Source organism: Canis lupus, chromosome 25 (assembly GCF_003254725.2).
Source record: "Canis lupus dingo isolate Sandy chromosome 25, ASM325472v2, whole genome shotgun sequence".
Taxonomy (NCBI): Eukaryota; Metazoa; Chordata; class Mammalia; order Carnivora; family Canidae; genus Canis; species Canis lupus.
The window spans coordinates 47058088-47076640 of NC_064267.1; the positions used below are offsets into that span (position 1 = coordinate 47058088).

At 50.3% G+C, this 18553-nt stretch overlaps 1 protein-coding gene across 20 annotated transcripts in view; it reads left to right on the plus strand.

The window, feature by feature from the left end:
- The window catches only part of AGAP1 (ArfGAP with GTPase domain, ankyrin repeat and PH domain 1), a 533006-nt gene that overhangs the window by 428554 nt on the left and 85899 nt on the right, over nt 1–18553 (plus strand). For 10 of the 20 annotated variants that reach the window (XR_007405993.1, XM_025463529.3, XM_049101379.1 and 7 more), the window contains one exon: nt 5565–5642. The exons of the other annotated variants lie outside the window; for them this stretch is intronic. Coding sequence is in view for 9 of the 10 variants with exons in the window: in XM_025463529.3 (XP_025319314.1) it covers nt 5565–5642 (78 nt within the window). In the remaining variant the exon portion in view is untranslated. The remainder of the gene's footprint in view (nt 1–5564; nt 5643–18553) is intronic. 20 annotated transcript variants of the gene reach the window in all.

Genomic DNA, 18553 nt, shown 5'->3' on the forward strand with positions numbered 1-18553 from the left:
AATCCTCTGAAAGGCCTTTTTAATGGACGTTTCAACGTGACTACTTCTCTGTGTGGCAGCCTCTGGGAAGCGACCGTTATGTCAAGCCCCTTCACAGCTAAAGGAGTGAGTTCACATCGCGTAGGAATCTTCGGGGTTGCATCTTCTGGAAAAAAAAAAAAAAAAAAAAACACTGCCTTTTTATAAGAGAACAGAACATTTACACAGTCTCGTTGAGCAAATGAACGTTCAAATGGCCAGCACAAAAGAAATCTCCAATCTCTAACCTCACAATGAAATCGCCGCCGACAAAAGATCACGGGGTACCAGGCGTGCTAAACTGGAAGTGACACAGAACCCCAGCAAGACCCACTCCCGCCCACGGGGGGCCCCTGGGGGGGGGATGCTCTTTATCCGGTGTCCCGGTCCCCGAGGCCCCGAGGAGCAGGGGCACTCCCCTCTGCACCAGTGGCATTTACACCGATGACATCTTTAAAAATAAATAAAATACGCGCCTGGTGTGGACGGGGAGCGGTGCTATCTGACAAGGCTATCATTTGGCTTCTCTGAGAGGTCCAAGTTTACAATCCCTCGTAGGAATGGGGAGGGGGTTCTTCATCTCATCAGGAGACAAGACATTCTTAGAAATGAGTGACACACCTTCTCCGGCCCAGCCCCTTCCTCCGTGTAGGTAAAAAAAAGATCCCATTAGTTCTCATAATTGATTCTGAGGGCTACCGCCAGCCTCGTTCAGCCGCCCCGGTCAGCTCACGCCAGGGATGTAATTCAGGCGCACTTGAACATCCAACATGGCAGGCAGGGCTTGGACATACAACCTCACGGCTGCATCATTTTTTAATCAGCTATCTGAGGAATATTTATCTAATCAACAAAGAGTGCTGTCAGGAGGAGACCGGAGCTGACATTAATATAGGTCTGTGGTCTCCCGGTGCAATGACGGAGGAAGAGTTCAGGATGAAACCCTGCTCGTTTGAGCATGCCAACAGACTGCGGAGGATTTTTATTCCACTTATAAAGAGCTAGCCGGAAGATTCTCTCGTTGGAAAATCTGCGTGTGATCAGTTCTCAGCCATCCATTCACATGCTGCAGTTTAAAAAAAAAAAAAAAGAAAAGGTTTATTTTTTTATTTTTACTTTTTTTTTTTTTTTTGCTTAGAGCAACAAAATAACAAATTTTCCTTTAAAATAAAATTTTTGAGTCCCTCATGGTCATCATGTGAACTCCTATGAAAAGGAATAGCTTGCAGAAATAGGGAGATGTGTCATAATTGGGAGTTGTTAACTCTAAATGATTCCAGCCACTCTGACTTAGGAAAAAGCCATAATTTGCACGTTCTCCCCTTCGCTCGCTCTCCTTTGAAAAGATCGTGACTGTCTGTTAGTAATTAGGAGTCGAGTGTTGCACCGTGCCTCATTTTGGACACCCGGGTGGACAGAGAATTCATCATTTAGAACTATCAGGCCTTACCTTAAAGAGATACTCTGCGAGTTGAAGTTTATGCTAGCCTCTCTTCTCTTTGGACTTACGACTCCGGATAAGCAGCATTCGAGACCCCAGTGGGCTGGGTCACAACCTGCCCCGCCTACCAGTGCGGTCCCCCCACTCCCCAAGAAAATCCGTCACCTCCGAACGTGGATCTCCCCCTCCGTGGGGGGACCATGTCAGTAGACATCCGGAGTGCATATGCCAATACACCTGTCAACATCAGGGTGTGGGTACCAGAGGTACCAGTCACCTCTGTTCACCTTTCTTTGTAACTCAAAGATCACCTTATAAATTCACTTTGCTAATGATAACTGCAGGGCTCATGTGCCAGAGGGCCCTTTGTCACTTTGAGGGGGGAGTTGACAATGCCGCTGTTAGCAAAAGGCACTCAACTTTTAGTATAGCTCGGAGGATGCGTCCCTGCTGCCGTCTTACCCTGTCTTTTTAAAAAGTTTGGTCCTTTTAATCCTTACGAAACACGTTCCAACTGGTGTAATAATGAGTTCCACGTCCTTCTCTGTTTTAATTCTCAACCTTCAGCCGTGTGTCCCATATACCGCCTCCTGCCATGGTGTTCACATAACGGTCTGGCATTCGCCCTGAGCTCATGGTGCCCGTTTTGCTGCCCTCATGGGGAGAGGGCTGTCTTGGCGTTGGCAGCCTTTCCCCAGGCTCCCAGGCTCACCTGCCGACCCAAGTTTTGGGGTTCAGAAAGTCCCATAACTCACAGGCTAAACCGAAAAGAGCTCCATCTCACCATCTGCATCTGGGGCTGATAGTTCACATTACGTCTGAAATGACATGTTGGAGGGTTGTGTGTCCTTTGAGATTTGCGTTTGTGTTCTCAACATTTAAGACCGTGCCGAGACATCACACCGTTTAAGTAGCTCTGGGAAGCACTGCAAACTGTTTAGAGAAGAGACTTGCGTATCCAGTGAGCACAACAGCCAGAATGGAGAGCCCCGATGGCATGCTCACGCGCTGCTGCCTTTCTGTCCAAGTGATGTGAAGCTCTGACATTCAAAAAGTAGTTTTGTGACGAGTAACACTAGTCACAAAAATCAAAGTAAGTTAGCCTGTGTTTATTTTTTTAATTTTTTAAAAGATTTTATTTATTTATTCATGATAGACATAGAGAGAGGCAGGGACACAGGCAGAGGAAGAAGCAGGCTCCATGCCAGGAGCCCGACATGGGACTCAATCCCAGGTCTCCAGGATCACACCCTGGGCCAAAGGCAGGCGTCAAACTGCTGAAGCACCCAGGGATCCCCTAACCTGTGTTTAAATGGGAGAAACTGTATCCCTGAAATAAAAAAAAAAAAAAATTCTAATTAAAGATTACCCAGAAAATTTAGAGGTCAGAACTAGTCCTCCTGAAGCCCTCAAGCATCACCACTTATTGCAGAGGTGGGCATGGTGTGTAATGGTGGCGCGGAGCGAGGTGCCCAGCCTGTGGCAGCAGGATGTCATGCTCCTGCGGCGGCTTGCTGGAGCCTCTATGTGTCCTTTAGAAGGGAGTCCAGGCAGCAGCACCACACATAACTGGAGATTTTATCGATGATAATACGATTGTATTTTCTCTTTGAGAAGCTTCTGAACAAGTGGACCTAGAGCAATCAATGCCCCAGGAGACAAATGCACGTATCAGGACCTTGGTATCCTCCAGAAAAAGTCCATTTGTCTAAGAGGAAGAAAGAGGCATGACATTTTACACATTAAAATTGATTATTTCATCAATAGGTTAATAGAAAACCAGGCTGTTAGCTCACTTCCTGCTTATACAGCCATACGGTAATGGGCGATCAGAGCATGAAAAATGCAAGGTGTAAAGCAGGCGAGGGAAGAGGTTTGCACCAGAGCTTTCCTCCCTGCCAGAGAGGTGCCCAGCCTAGACTCTGCCTATTTATATGTAAATGTCTGAGAAGGCGGTAAGTTGTCTGCTGAGGAGCCTGTGGCCTCTTTGGTGGCTACTACTTTCCAGAACTTGTGAAACGTGGGCCAAGAAACCAGAGCTTCATGTGTTGGGATAATTAAACACACAATTAATTCTACGAAAGCATCCGCTATACCTGAGGAAGCGGATAAATATTCATCGAACACTTCTAAACACTTGAAAGCTGTGACCAGTTTGGTCTGCTTTGTGTTGAGGTCTCGGCGTTTGCGCTGCTGGGTACCTGCAGCTAGCTCCCTTTGCCAGGTGGGATGTTACCTGGGACAGGTACCTCGGAGGTGGTCCATAACCCTGGAGGGGGGTGGGGGAGCATCTCCACCCGTGCAAGGTTGAATTCAGACCCATCTCCTGTGGAAGGGCTGCATCACCGACCTTAAATGCCCAGTACTGCAGAGATTACGTTCCTTATTAAATTATGTGTTGGTTTTCTTAGGCGTTTGAGTTCTGGCTTATTCTTTTCGTTTTAAATCAGGTAACAGCTAAGCTACAGCTTGTTTTTTGCTTTCATCGTTAACATAAAATTTGTATCCTGAATATACGGGATGTGTTTCAGGGTTGCACTTGCTTCCTTAAACGTCCCCGCTTCTTGCATGTACCTTATATCCTCCCTCCAAATATATCGAGTTTGCACCGAAGTGCTCGAGATTCCGATCAGTAGTGCAGTGCAACTCCTCGTGGGGACGACCTGGTCATCACTGTGGGTCGTGCGCTGGCCGCCAGAACTGGGCACACCCAGAGCTTACCCCGGGCCATTCGAGATTGAGTACTTGGGCTCTAGCACTACCGCAGGCAGCAGGTGAGAACAACCAGCCTGTCGTGAGTCAGGAGTGGCTGGTGTGCGAGGGATCACTCGCCAGCCTGTACCTTGTTTCTGGATCAGTCTGTGAGCCACAGGGTCACCCTGGTTCTCCGAGGTGAGCTTCAGACACACGTGTGGCAGTGCACGCACCTGCCTTCCCCAGGTGAGCTCTTCTTTCCTACCAGCATTCAACAGTTATCCAAGGAGGGCCTACTGGCAGGTTTGACCACTTTCTTTTCCTGGCGGTGGAGATGGAGAGGGAGGGGCGGTCCGGTGTGCACGTTCTTCAGGAACGTGGGTGACTGGCCACCACCAACGGGGATGTGTGTGCCCGAGGGGGGCCCCCCAGCCCTCCGGTCTGTGGCTGCATCTCCAGCTACATGGCGTGAAGACTTGCACCGCAAGAACCTCCCCACTTAGCTCCTCGCTGTTTATGAAACGTCTCCTCTGCGCTGGCAGGAGCCAGGTGTCTGCAGTCCTGAGTGTATGAGCTGGGGGGACAGGTGAGATGAGAACATGTCCCTGGGGAAGCCTGCCTCATGAGGTCGGGGACCCCAGTCACTGCACACTGAAATTCGTTCTGCATTTCACTCCCAAACCCCGGGTTCCTCTGTGGGTAACTCGCTATTTGTCTTTCTTTTCTCGGATGCTTTCGCGGGCTGAGCTGAGAGCTTGAGGCGGGCGCTCTTCGGGCTCCTCAGAGCTCCACTCAGAGCCTCTAGCACCCCAATGGGAAGGAGGAGGCACCCCGGCCTTTGCCGGCAGCAGGATGCTGGCAGTCTTGCCGGTGCCGCCACTGTCAGATCAGAACAGGTCTGGGGAGCAGCGTCCTCCTTGTGGGCAGCGGTGGGCGTTCGAGACCCGCCTTCTGCGACACACACGTGACCTGCTAACCACCAGGGCATCTTTTCATGTGACACGCTCCCAACATTTTGCCAAAAATCAAAGGGCTCGTGGCCGCTGGCCAAGGAGAAGCCGGCGTGGCACCGTTGGGGGGAGCCCCGTGTCCAACCCGCAGGGCCAGAGGGATGCATGGGCTTCCTTGCCTGGTTGTTTGATTTTGTGCAAACCTAACGACGCTGGCTGGCCGGCCCCCCCGCCCCCTCCTGAGCTCCGAGGGGGACAGCGGTGGGCGGTGGGGGTGGGCGAGGGCCCGGCACCCACCCGCCTCCCGGGGACGCCCACCCGCCTCCCGGGGACGCGGCCGGGCCGGGGGCTGACGTCACAAGCTGCTTTGACATTTCTTTTCTCCCCTTTTCATTTGTTTTCTTTTCCTTTTTGTTTTCTCTCCTCCCCCCTCCCCACCCTCCCCTGCTCTCGGGATGCAGCCAAACGCAAGGCTTGGAAACTAAACCGTGTTGGTAGCCTGCGAAATATTTACAGCAGCAGCAGCACCAACACCGAAGGTAACGCCGCGCCGCCCGGAGCCGCATGCCCCTCGCTGTCCGCGGGCTCATCCCCGCCGCCTCCATCTCCGTCCGTGTGCTTGCTTTCGCCATCCGTGTTCCTTTCAGCTTACTTAAATTTTGACCTTTCGCTTCAGTCCTAGAGTAGCGATGTTTAAATTACTTCAGAAACCTATTTTCTCCTCTTTTTTTTTCCCCCTCTGCCTTTATACATGCGGGCACTCAATGTAATATTTCCCAAGTTATTACAGTTTTTAAAAGTGTGAGTATCAGGTGTAATGATCTGTAGCCAAATACAATAGTGTGCCGTGACATTTAAGTAACAGTCTTAATTTGTTTTGTGGACGCATACTCCATAATGCTGTGTGCGGCTCTAATCCAGAGGCAGCCAGGCCCGGGTCATTTGCATGGGCTGCTATTGCTTGTAAATTCAGTATATTGTTGTGTTTCTAAAGGTCGCCTGGTGCCAAAGTTCACAAATTGACTTGCGTTGCTTTTTCCACCGTAGACAGCCGCCACTGCTTTTGTATAATAGCAGATTGAATTTTTCCCACCTTCATTTGAACAACACAATTATAAATTGCCTTTTTTTTTTTTTTTATGATTACAAATGTCAAGGGTCAGCATTATTTTGATGCCAGGCAAAGGAAAACCACCGTCAGCCCAAGCGCTTGTAAGGGAGGCTGGTGTACAAGGCGTACGATGCAAAATAGGTCACAATCCAGCGATCTTGGTATAATAGGGGGACATTTTTTTTCACTTAAGTGCAAGCCAAATGGGTCAAGTAATCGCAAGCTCGTGCCCTAACACTAATTGACTTATTTGGGGATGATTATAACTGTAATATTTTTCTTAATGTCACTGTTTTCTGGGCTGTTGATTTTAGCGATTGCCAAGCAGTGGCATTAAATCTCTTGTAAATTTTAAATTGCACGCTATTTCTGTAAACAAGTCCCCCTCTTCACATCCCGATCATTAACCTTTGCTGATTTATATCACCATCCTCTTCTTCTTCCTTCCACAATTACTCCTGCCTTGCCGCTGAAAGCCCTGCTCTCAGCCAGGAGGAAAAAAAAAAAAAATGAATCTGGAAAACAAAACTACATTTCCACGATGGCTCGTTAAAGTCCTATTTTTTAATCACAATTTTTTTTCTCATTCTTCAAGGGGAAATTGTCATCTGGTAAGGTACCAGTGGAGCTTGACCCCCTCGGTATATCTCCTTTCAAGGCATTCATTCAGGAAAGACAAAACGAGAGAGGAAAATAATAGAATTTTAGGAACAGCAGTCACATGCATCATTTTTTTGTCGTATTTTAAAGGGTGTTCAGTATACTCGTTCACTCTTTTTTTAGTGTGTGTTTTTCAACTTAGGCTGCATATCATTTCTTTTCCCTGTGTCCTTCTCAGGTATGTTTTTCGTGTGTGTGTATGCATTTGTCACACCAAATTTGTTTATTGACCTCTGGCCTTTTAAAAAAAAAAAAAAAGTGATGTCTGGTTTTCCGTGTGGTCGTGTACAAAGTTTTGGTTGGCTGTAAGGAGGCAGACAGTTCCCCTGGGGACTTGCTGACGGCCCTTCCTGGAGACACCGGTGGGCTGCAGCCCACGACAGGTGTGACCATGTGCAGAAGGGGCACCTTCTCAGCCTGACCGACCAGGTAATCTGCAGTATCTGCCCTGCCCAGTGCTCCTGGCTGGGGATGGACAGGAACATGGGCGCCTCCCTGGAGTCCATAAACACCAGATAAGGCCCCGTTACTCGATTGCCAGCAGCTCCGGAAGGCAGTCCTGGGGACGTGGGCAAAGGCAAATCCTCCTTCCCATTTTCTCTCATTTCCATCCGGCGTGGAGTTGTTACATCTGTGAATCTCCAGTTAAGTGACGTGATCATTCTTCATTGACTTTGGGTTTAAGGTTGTGTCTATACCCCATCTCCTCTCACATCTCTTCTGGGAGTGTGTTCCCGAATTCATGTAATTCTGTAAATTACCAGAACGCCTTTCTGATCCCCAGTCTCTCGCTGTGTGATGCCATCGCATATTCTCTGTCTCTAAGAGGATCCTTTATGGAAATTCATATCCTAAGCATTCCAAGTTTTGTTTTCACCTGAGGCCTCGAGTGTTTCCACTGAATGTACCCATCCCCAGGGGGAGCATTTTGTAAAGTGACCACTTGTGTAATATATCCGGGGTGCCCCCCAAAGCCCCAGAGCACAGCTGACTCCCGAGTCCCAGGGGGAGAGAGAACCTGAGTTTCGGGGGTTAGGGGAGGGCACACGCCGTGAGCCAGGCGCCATCTGAGGGGTGCGTCCACGTCTCCCCAGCGGTCCTCAGCGTGATCCGGGACCGGGGCACCCACGTCCCCTTTTCCAGACCCAGGGAATGCAGCTCAGGTGTTACGGGCTTGCCTGGAGGCTCGGCTTGGCAAGAGGTGGGCAGGACCGGGATTTGGACCTGGTGATCTCACTCCGATGCTCTTTTTCTCCTGTGTCCTCTCTTTCCTGACCCCTGGCCTGCGTTCTTTCAGCTGATCTCCACAGTACCTCGCTGGTAGGTATCATGCTGGAGACGAGAAGTTGGGAGTTCTGGAGGCAGATCGTGCGCCCAGATAGCTCAACTCCAGGACCTACTCCTGGATCCTCGTGGAAAGGGTCAGAGGATAGATGTCGGGAGTGGATAAAACAAATCACACGAAACTAATTAGGGAAACACACACACAAGATTAGAAAACAAACCAAAATAGGCTGCCACTTTTTTCTGTCTATTCGGGTTAATTATCTCCGAAACTGAGATAGAAGCCTGATTTTTATGTATATATATTGGACTAATTTTTGCATCTTTTTTACTTCATAAAAATTCAACTCCTTGCCAAAGTTGGTGAAATTTTAGTTCCTTCGACAAGAACGAACTTTCGTTTCGCCGTCTCAGAGGTTTGTGAAATGGGATGGAAGACCTACTTATGATGGGACTCTCCAGCCTATCGCTGCCTCCGAGCCCAAGGGAAGAACACCTCAGCATCAGGCAGCTGAGGCCACACTTGGGAGTGTTCACGTCCATGGTCAGCATCTCTCCGAGGAAGAACAGAGAAGGCCGGGCAGAAGGTGGACGACGTGGGAGGAAGGCCTGTCGGATGGTGTGTGAGCAGCAGCAGCCCAAAGTGGGCCCGTGGGGAACCCATTGCCGTCTCCCCCTGCACACCCGGAGTCAGGTGGGATTACCATCCCCCGTGAGGTGGGGACACAGGGACTCTAACAGGACGTGTGATGAAGCATAAATGGGTAAAGGACACGTGTGTTGGGGAATGGGGGGGTGTTTCTTGGGCCTCCAGGGCCGCCCATGTTTTGTGAGCCGAACAAGCCACTTTGCACTACAGATGATGCTCACGCCCAGGTCCTGGCCAGGTTCAGTATCAGCCTGAAGTCCCCGCTCAACCCTGTCTGGGAGTGCATTGCTGTGGACGGATCTTACCCCAGACACAGACCTGTGAAACCCATTTGCACGCCTCCGTGCACCACAGTGGGCCAAATGGAGGGACCCAGAGATCCCAGGCACTGTGGGTGTGAACAGGCCCCACCTGGGGCTGCCCCTGCACCAGGTAGCCAGGACGGTCCCTGTCCACTTGAGCAGGCCTAACTGCCACCGCCTGTCCACCCCCTGAGCTCCCGGTAAGACATCTGTCTCCTTCAGCTTGAGGCCAGTAGATGACCTGCGGGTGCTTACACCTGGAGTGACGAGCTTGCTGGGCTCCCAGGCCGTTGCCCTGTGTGGGTCCAGGGCGGAGGGGGAAGGGGAGGGAGGGCCTGCGGGCGGCCAGAAACACCACACAAAGGCCCTGGCACACAGTGAGGGAAGAGAAGTTCCAGAGGAGGCCCGGGGTGCCCTGTGGGTTAGTGGACAGCGAAGCTCCACACGGTTGAGGTGGTCAGGAAAGGCTTCCTGGTCCCCAGGATCCTACAAGAGCCACAAGTGACCGCAGCACTGAACACTTGGTGGCATCCCGCCTTGTGACTCCCAGCAACCCCCGAGGGACGTTGTGTCCTCCACATTTTACAAAAGGAGAAACTGAGGTGTGGGGAGGGGCGATCACGTGCCCCGGGAAAGCACCCCGGCAGGTGGACAGTGGGCTGGGCACTTGGTCGGAGCCGCAGCCTGAACCCTGGGCATGGGCTCCGTAGCAAGCACAGAGCACATACGGCCTCCAGCAGAGAGGTGTGGACGCCCCGCTCGGGCCGCGGCCTCCGTAGACAGCTGTCACCGCAGGGAGGGAAACAAGGCTGCTCGGCCTTCGTGGGTGTGACCAGCTGTTGTGTCCTGTGACCTCTGGATCCAGCCCCGACCCCAGGGCTCCGTCGCGCGAGGCCGCCTTCCACACTCAGACACAGGGCTCTCCACTGTGAGCACGTCAGGTACTTGCAGTCACACTTGCATTCTCCATCAGAAGTCCCGCAGACCTTGTGTTTGTGAGCGGCGGTGTGGACAGTGCTGCTGAGCCCAGACTCGAGCCAGATGTCTGGGTCTCGTTCCGGGGTTCCCGCCGTACATCGGTCCCCCGTCTGCGGACTGCGGAGACGGTGCCCACTGTGCAGGTGGCGCGGAGGCGGTGATCAGCATATGCAGCGGCAGGTAGCGCAGCGTCCACGCCCGCCGCTTCCCGTCCTTGTGTCGTGTCGGGAGTGCCACAGATCCTGTCATTCGAGGAAACCTCGGAGCTTGAGAAACGTTTACGTGGCGAGGAGCAGAGATCCACCTGGAGGTGTAAGAGGGCATTTAAAGTCCAATCTCTTTTTTCCAGACTTTTAAAGCCCCCCTCCGCCCTCCCCCCCCCCCCCCGTTCCATTCACTGTCGTCCTCAAAGGAATCATTAAATGTGGAAATTTGGCTTTGGGAGCAGATGCCTGGAGCGGATCCCAGTCCTGCCACTTCCCAGCTGCGTGGACTCAGGTGACTTGCGTGGCCTCTCCTTCCCCTGCCTAGTTCTCTTTTTCCAGAATGGAGACAGTGAGCCCTACCTCGAAGGATAATTGAAGAAGGTCTTACTTGACCCCCACAAAGCCCTGACCAGAGAGCTGGGCCCGTGTCAGGGTGGCCACAGGGGTCACTGTTAAATTGTTATAAAGACTTATTCAATCAGAAGAGAACTCCAAGAGCGCAGTCTGGGGAGAGTATCCGCGGGACCCTTTCTTTCCAGGCCTGTTGAATGAACTCGAGGACAGAATGGGCCAAAGCAGACACTGGTCGGTGATGAAGGGCGCAGATTAAGAACTGCGTATAGATGAAGATTTGAGTGTAGGAACTAACGTCAGAACTGACTTAGGGGGGCAGAGAAGGGAGGTTGCTGTCTGTCCAGCCCGCAACTTCTGAAAGGGTGACCGATACCGCTGACCGTCCCCGCAGCGAGCGGTGGCTGGGGGGCCCCGGGGACCACGCGGGGAGCCTGGGAAGGGATGAATGTAACTTAGAACGAGTGGCAGACGCTACACGTGCAGAGCATTGCTTGGGAAACCAGATAAATTACAGCAGATGCGTCTGCGTGTCCTGCTCTTAGTAAACCAAGAGCTTGGGCCCCGGGCTCTCGTCTGGTGCCCGGACTGTGAGCCAGAGTGAGCCAGAGCCAGGAACACGTTAACTTGCCCGTCTTCTCCATCCTGCAGTGTTTCAGTTCGGGATCTGACGGTCCACTTTTCCCGGAGCTCTGTCTTGGGCACTCTGCTGATTTCCGAAATGCCTGGCACCCCAGGGCTCCGAACCAAAGCTAACAGGATGGGGTTCCGTGGTGCCTGGCTCACAGACCGCTCGCCCAGCGCTAGTCTCTCATGTGTTTGGAAAATAAAACCTCCTTTGTGTTTCATGAGAATCTTCCCGTGACAACAGTGGTAAACATCCCTAACTTTGTGACCTCCCTCTGGGGACTCACTTCTCCGCAGAATTAATTCATTCTGCTCTTGTCCTAAATTGAGCCACAGTACAACACCTCTGTTGGACTCTGGGCTAAACAAAGATACTTACCAAATTCAGAGCTTGCAAAAATATTTACCTGAGAACCATGAGCTGTGTGTGTTCATAATGGCCAGAAATAATGCTTTTTCCCCTTTCTGCTCAAAATTAACTCCTGGAGGAGGAGGGAGTGTTCTCATATGTATTCTTTAGTGGCCGTGGGTCTTGGTTCTGCGCAGTCCTGGACCATATTCTTTAGGCTCTCCTTCATGTTTATTTTGTCCTAGGAAAAGGGGAGGAATATTGAAAATAAATAAAAACTGACTTTTTTATATTTTGGCTGAAACCTTAAACATGTGTGGTTTTCATAATTGTTCAGAATACCTAAACCACATGCCTATGGTGGCACAGAACTATCTTAGGCTCAAAAAATTAGTGTAAACGCCCAGGGCCACGTGTGACATAACCTTGAGTAATCTCGGAGCATGTAGATCGTGGTCGACCCGGGGAGGTGGCATAATGACAAATGCATCCCCTCTCTGTTTCCAACTTTGACAAACTGATAATGGCCATGTGTAGGGTTGCGTTAGGAAGGATTCTGAGGCTACGTCAGGCTCTTCGGGATCGGTCATGGATGTCTTTCCTGGCAAAAGAAAGGGAGGAACAGCACGCCTCTGTCATCCCAATCCAGCCTGCTGCCTCCCTTGCACTTGAAGCTCAGATCAAAGGGTGGGATGGGCAGCTGGTGGCTCCCAGGCGGCAGGTGGCCGAGCAGGAAGGGCAGGAGAGGGAAGTGCTTTCCTGGAGAGGACCCCAAAATCGGAAGGATGCAAAGAAAAGACAACGTGGAGTTTCAGGCAGAAACTGGGAGAAACCCATTGCTACGTCCACTTGGTAAAGAGAAGGAAAAAAAATGACTTGGCCAGACGTTTAAGTTACTGTAACATGTTAATCTGGGCACCGGATTACCGAAGACAAGTCCCAATTCTCCACCAGCAGAGGTCCGGAGTGGAGAGGACAGCCGTCTCCCTGCAGGTCTTGGCTACTTTACTGTTGGATCACTTAGAAACGGTGACCACCTGGAAGCCCTTGGGCCCTGTGGACCCCGGACTCCTACCAGCGGCCTCTGCCAGTGGACATGTCCCTCCTTCGTGCAGAGCGTCTCATCCCTGCAGTTTAGATCACACGTCCTCATCACATGGTTGTCGTTAACTATGTCGGGAAGGACGCTTAGCCTCACGGATAGCTGAGCTTCGGGGGGTCCCGGCTCCAGGTTCGTAGAGGCGCCGGGAGGACGGACTCAGACTCCCCTCCGGCCGGTGAAGACCGCTATAGCCACGCTGAGCCCTTCTCACCCCATGGGAGAAACAGATCTGGTCGACATCCTCGCCCATGTCACACATGCCTCTCTCAGTGTCGAGCCACCGTGCGTCCCCTGGGCCCGAGGGTCCAGGATCGCCTGGGCCTTTGCAAGAACACCGTGCGGCTTGCTCCGTTCTCCGGATCCGGCCCTGAAGACAGGCGCACGTCTGTCCAGCTATTCCCCTCTCACCCGCTCACCCAAAACGCACCCCTTGTCCAGGCCGGCTCCTGTTGCCAACGGCTTCCAAATGTAGAACAGTTGCAGCTGCTTGGAGTCCTTTAACCCTTTGTCTGCTGAGACTCTGCAAAAATAATTGATGACTGATTGGCCCATTAACCTTTAAAAAAAAAAAAAGTTTGACAGGCCAGACTTGTGTAATGAGGAGGGATTCCTCGTGAAATCAGTCTGATGGCTGAGTTGCTTGCCCCTGAGGAGGCAAAATTAGCCCCACGGGGCCTCGTCTGCATAGAAACTGGACGCAATTAGTGTAATATCCGGTGTTATTAATGTCGTTTGGAATAATTGGGCAGGTTGATTTCGACAGGTTCATGGCGCTAAAATACTATTATAGTGGACCTCTCCGCAGCTAACTGTTAAACACGGAAAACTGTTCAAATCCCTGCGAGCCCAATCACAAAACTTTATTCAACAGCTCAGCCCCGGAATGTCACGCCGCGCGACAACACAGTTCTTCATCCTGGACCGCGGGCGCGGTAGCTCCGATTTCCCCCGTCCAGGGGCCGGGGACGGGATGTGCCGGGGACGGGTGCGTCCAAGGCTAAGGAGCACACTCATGGCATCTGTGTCATCAGGCCTTCCAGGCCACCTGAGTTCTGGTTTTACAGGATGAATTAAATACAAGCCGCCGTAATTGTTGCTAAGAATCCGTCTGTATTAGTGAAAGGAAACCACGTGAAAGGAAAAACAGCAACTGTACATTCGTGGGGTCCGAGTGCCCACTTCTTGCATTTTATTTTATTTTTTCACTCCTTACATTTTAAATAAGGGTGATGAGGAGGAGTAATTCTCCATCTGTCTTTCTGACTGGCCTCGCACTGCCAATTACTGTTTTTATTATTTTGTATCTAGTTGCATATAACTAAAATATCACAGTGTCCCCTCGTTATGTGATGGAATCCTCCTGGTCCATTGGTGATGTGAATAAGGCCGGGTTGTCGGATAGAAATTCATTTCAGATCACGAGGAGGAACATATTCATGCGTAATATTCATTCCTTTGTCCATGCAGAAGAAGGGAAGATATTTGGGCCCAAGAATCTGCTGTTTACTTAATCGCTGTAAATAGTCACTGCCATCTCAAGGGCTGAGTCTAGAGATTTACTAGGTATTGACCTAGTAGGGTGGCCACTTAGCAGGTTAGTGCCTTCCCCCAGAGTGAGACGTCTTTTATTCCCCAGGATCAGTCAGGACTGGATTTGGAAATGACCAGAACCCAATTTAAAGAGATTTAGGCCAAAAAAGGGAGATGGATGGGCTCATGCGAGTAAGTACAGGACGGGTGGCTACAGCTGGCTAGAGGGGCCCCTGCGCCCAGGAACATTTGGGGCATCAGGCGCTTCCTGTCCTGCTCCACCCTGCTGGTCAGCAGCCTACTCACCTGCCCAGGTGGGAGCCCCATCCACCACCTCTTCCTTGGCACGGAGCGGGCAAAGACGTCTGCACCCGTGGGGCACGTCTCGACAGGTCTCTGGTAAGAGAGGAAGGAGCACTGTGGCCTCAACCCAGGTATGGAAACCTGGAGGAGGAAACGACACCCAAGCCCCCTGCCCCCACCCCAGTGGAACAGAGCGCAGCAGCCAGGAGTGTCCCGTGCTCTGATTGTCCTGGTATAGATGGGACTGTCCCTCCTCCCGGCGCTGGCCAATCACCAAAGACAGGCAGCTGGACAGACCTCGGCTTAGGACTGCCACATCCAGGGCGTCATGTCACAGGAGGTGTGACAATAGCAGGGCGATGCCTTCCGCTAGCCAGTCGTCCCCTGGCATTCTCCAGATGTGACCAGCTGAGTAGAGATTGCTGAGAAATTGCTTTTAAAAGACCCACCACCAGGTCGCCTGGGTGGCTCAGCTGATTAAGCGTCTGGCTTCAGCTCAGGTCACGATCTCAGGGTCCCGGGATGGAGCCCCACATTGGGCTCCCTGCCTCTACCTGCTGCTCTGCCTACTTGTGCACACGTGCTCGCTCGCTCACTCTCACTCTTAAGTGAATAAAATATTTTTAAAAAATTAAAAATAAAAGACCCACCACCTTGCCCTTCTGACATCAGTAGCAAGGAAAAGTAGCAGTAAAAAGGCACTGGGAAGCAGGGAGACCCTTCCAGCCCCCGCTGGACACCCCCTGAGAGTTCCTTTCCTTTAAATGTTTGTTTTTAAGAAACAAAGAGCATCGCTGGCCACTTTACAGAGAGAAGAATAATTAAATGTTATGAGATAATGCTGATAAGATCCTAGTATTTTTTCTGACAGAGTTAGGGCTCAACAGTACTGTGTTTTATATTTATTATTCCATGCAGTAGATTCATTACAAAGAAACAAAATATCCCTTCATGGAAATTATACGTAACATGATTAAAAACACACTTGCTCTGTAATGCTTGTTCTTATTTTGTTTTAATCTTGGGAGGCAGAGCAAAGTCATGGTGTAGATATAATTCAGTTCTGAGATTCTAAATGAATCTGTGAGTGTTAACATATTATCCTCCCTGAAAAAATAAGGCCACACAAAGACAGTAATATCTGGGGAAGCGCGTGATGCCTTAGGCATCACTCGGACCCCCTGCGGTGACAGTGTGAGGACCACAGGTGGACCCCGTGCACAGGTCTCAACGCCTTATTCGGGGAGCGAGGCATCCCAGCCGCCCAGCTCCTTATCAAGACATCTTCACCAGGGCCCAAAATCTAAAAGAAGGCTGAGTGCCTCCCCCCAGTGGGGGTGCCTCTTTCCCAGGACAGCGCAGGAGCTGGACCCCTCTCCTCCATGTAGCCCGGATGTTTGCGTTTCCATTTCAGCAAGGAGCCCCATCCGCATGGCCCACCTGGCAGAGGCCAGCCCAGCACCAAGGGCATCGTCATCTCTTTATTTGGGAGTCGTTGCGGGAGGCTGCGTGGGCAGGACTGGAGGGTGCACCTGCTGCTGCACCTAGGCCCAGGGGCTGGGCTACCACAGGAAACTTCCCCAAAGAGGTCTTTGTCAGTGTTTGCATGTCGAGCTACTGCTCAGAGTGCGTCACCTCGAGGACAGGTCCTGAGGGCCAAGCTCACACCTGTCCTGTGACTGATGGGGCCTCCGTGCATGCTTCCAGACACCTTAGAAACCATACACGCAGATGTCACAGTGACCACACTTGCTGTGACGCCACACTTTGGCCTCATTCATGGCTTCAGTACTTCTGTAATTCTGTGCCTTTCTGGGTTGACAAGTCATCCCACGGGTGGCCACAAAGCACACTGTCTCAGATGAATCAGAGTTTTGAGTGTTTGCACAGTGGGCTCTTCATTAGATCGTGAAATTTAAATTGTGCTTTCCAGGGTTGCTCGGGCTACTCATCAGCCTTATCTTGCTGATCCCACACCTCTCCCCAAGGGCTCATGTCCACCAGGCTTGGGTCACAGGGTGTCTTGCATCCATTTGCTCTTCACTTTGTTGAGCCTTACTGGTTTTTTATTATAATTAGCAGACCAGCCAGGATCTCAGGGATGAGGCGTGAAACTCACTCTGGCCACTTGCACACCCTGGTTAATCCGTCACCTTAAAACGCAGGGTGGGGTCTGCTCTTTACCACTCATTATGAGTGACTGCATGTTCCAGTGATCTTTTTTGTTGTTGTTGTTACTTTGACAATAAAGTTAATTCAGCTTTTTCATGGTTCTTTGAATCTGTCCTTCCCCATCCCACAGATAGAAAGATACTTGCAAACAGATACATTTAAATATGATTTGTTTTATTCTAGTGTACAGAAATGCAACTAACATTTCTTTGTATTGGTCTTATATACTGTCCATTTACTAACTGTTGTTCTTATTTCTCAGAATTTATAAATTACTTGTGGTTTCCTATGTAAATAGTCCTGCAATCCATAAATTTTGGGGGGTTTCCAGTCTTTGGATCTTTTATTTCTCTGTCCTGTCTTATTGCATTGGCCAACAGGGTTGAACACAGGCTGTTACAGGGAGCATCTTTGCCTTGAGCACCCTTTAACTCATACGGATTTTTTCTAACATTTCATCATTAAGTACAATGATGCCATGGGGTTCAAAAAGTACTCTTTCCCCCAATGTAAGGGGGTTCCCTTCTATTCCTAGCTCAATAAAATATTTCAGTCAATTTATTTTTCTTATTTAACTGTTTTCCCCCTTCTGATTTGGAAGGTGCATGTTCTTTCCTTGTGGAGATTTACCCTAATCCTCTATCACGTGTGCCTGATTTGCCAAAATCCAAGGTTCATTCTTCATCCCCTTCTAGAACATCCCCACCCAAGAACATGTTGGCTCTAATGTCCTCACCCCACCAGCCTGTCTCTGGTACTTTCAAATGAGACATTATTCTCAGTAGTAGTATGTAACATAATTTTTGCTTTAGATGCATGTCTCTATCTATTTACCTGTTCACCAGTCCTTCCCCAGTTCTGACCTTCTTTCTAGACACTTCTGGAGCATATCTGTTAGTAGCTTCTTTAACCAGGGTCTATTGGTAATAGGCTCTTTCCATTGCTTTTTTTTCTACACAAAATATATTCCACTTTTTACCTTCAAAAAGGTTTCCCTGGGATGCCTGGGTGGCTTAGTGGTTGAGCGTCTGCCTTGGGCTCAGGTCATGATCCTGGGGTCCTATGATCGAGTCCCGCACCGGTCTCCCTGCAGGGAGCTGGGACTCTACCTATGTCTCTGCCTCTCTCTGTGTGTCTCTCAAGAATAAATAAATAAACAAACTTTAAAAAAAGAAGAAGAAGAAGAAGGTTTTCCTGGGTCCCCTGTCTAAATTGACATTATTTTCTTCCCAGGGCTCAAGGATATTATCCCTCCGTCTTGTAGCTTGGATTGTTGTTCTTGAGACGTCCCTCATCCACAGAGCTACCATTTTTTTTAAGGGCAATCGGCCTTTTCTTGCTTTGTGTTATTAAGGGCCTTTTTAAATTTTGGTTTTCCACAGTTTCAGAAGCTTTTTGGTGTGGTTTTCACTGCTGTGATCCTTCCTGGTACATGTTGTTTTCCATGTCTAGAGCACCATCATTCACAGTCGTGTGAGGCTCCCACTGTTTGCCCAGCAGTAAGACGTGTGTCACACCTTCCATACTCCCCATCATTTCTGTTCACAGCATTCTCAAGGCTTCGTCTGTTTGAACCAGTCTCTCCAGGTCTGTCTCCTGGCTCTTCACTTCCCACCCCACCCCCACCCCCAGCTCCTCCTTCACCCTCTGGGGGGCATAGAGCTTGTTTTGTTTTGTTAACAGTTATAATCTGAATTTTCAAAACATCTACCTTTTTTTTTTTCTGATTGGCCTGATCGATTTTCATGGTCTTCTTTTGCTCAAAAATTCAGGATTGATCTTTTTATTTCATTAAACATTTCATGCATAGTTATTTTAAATTCTGC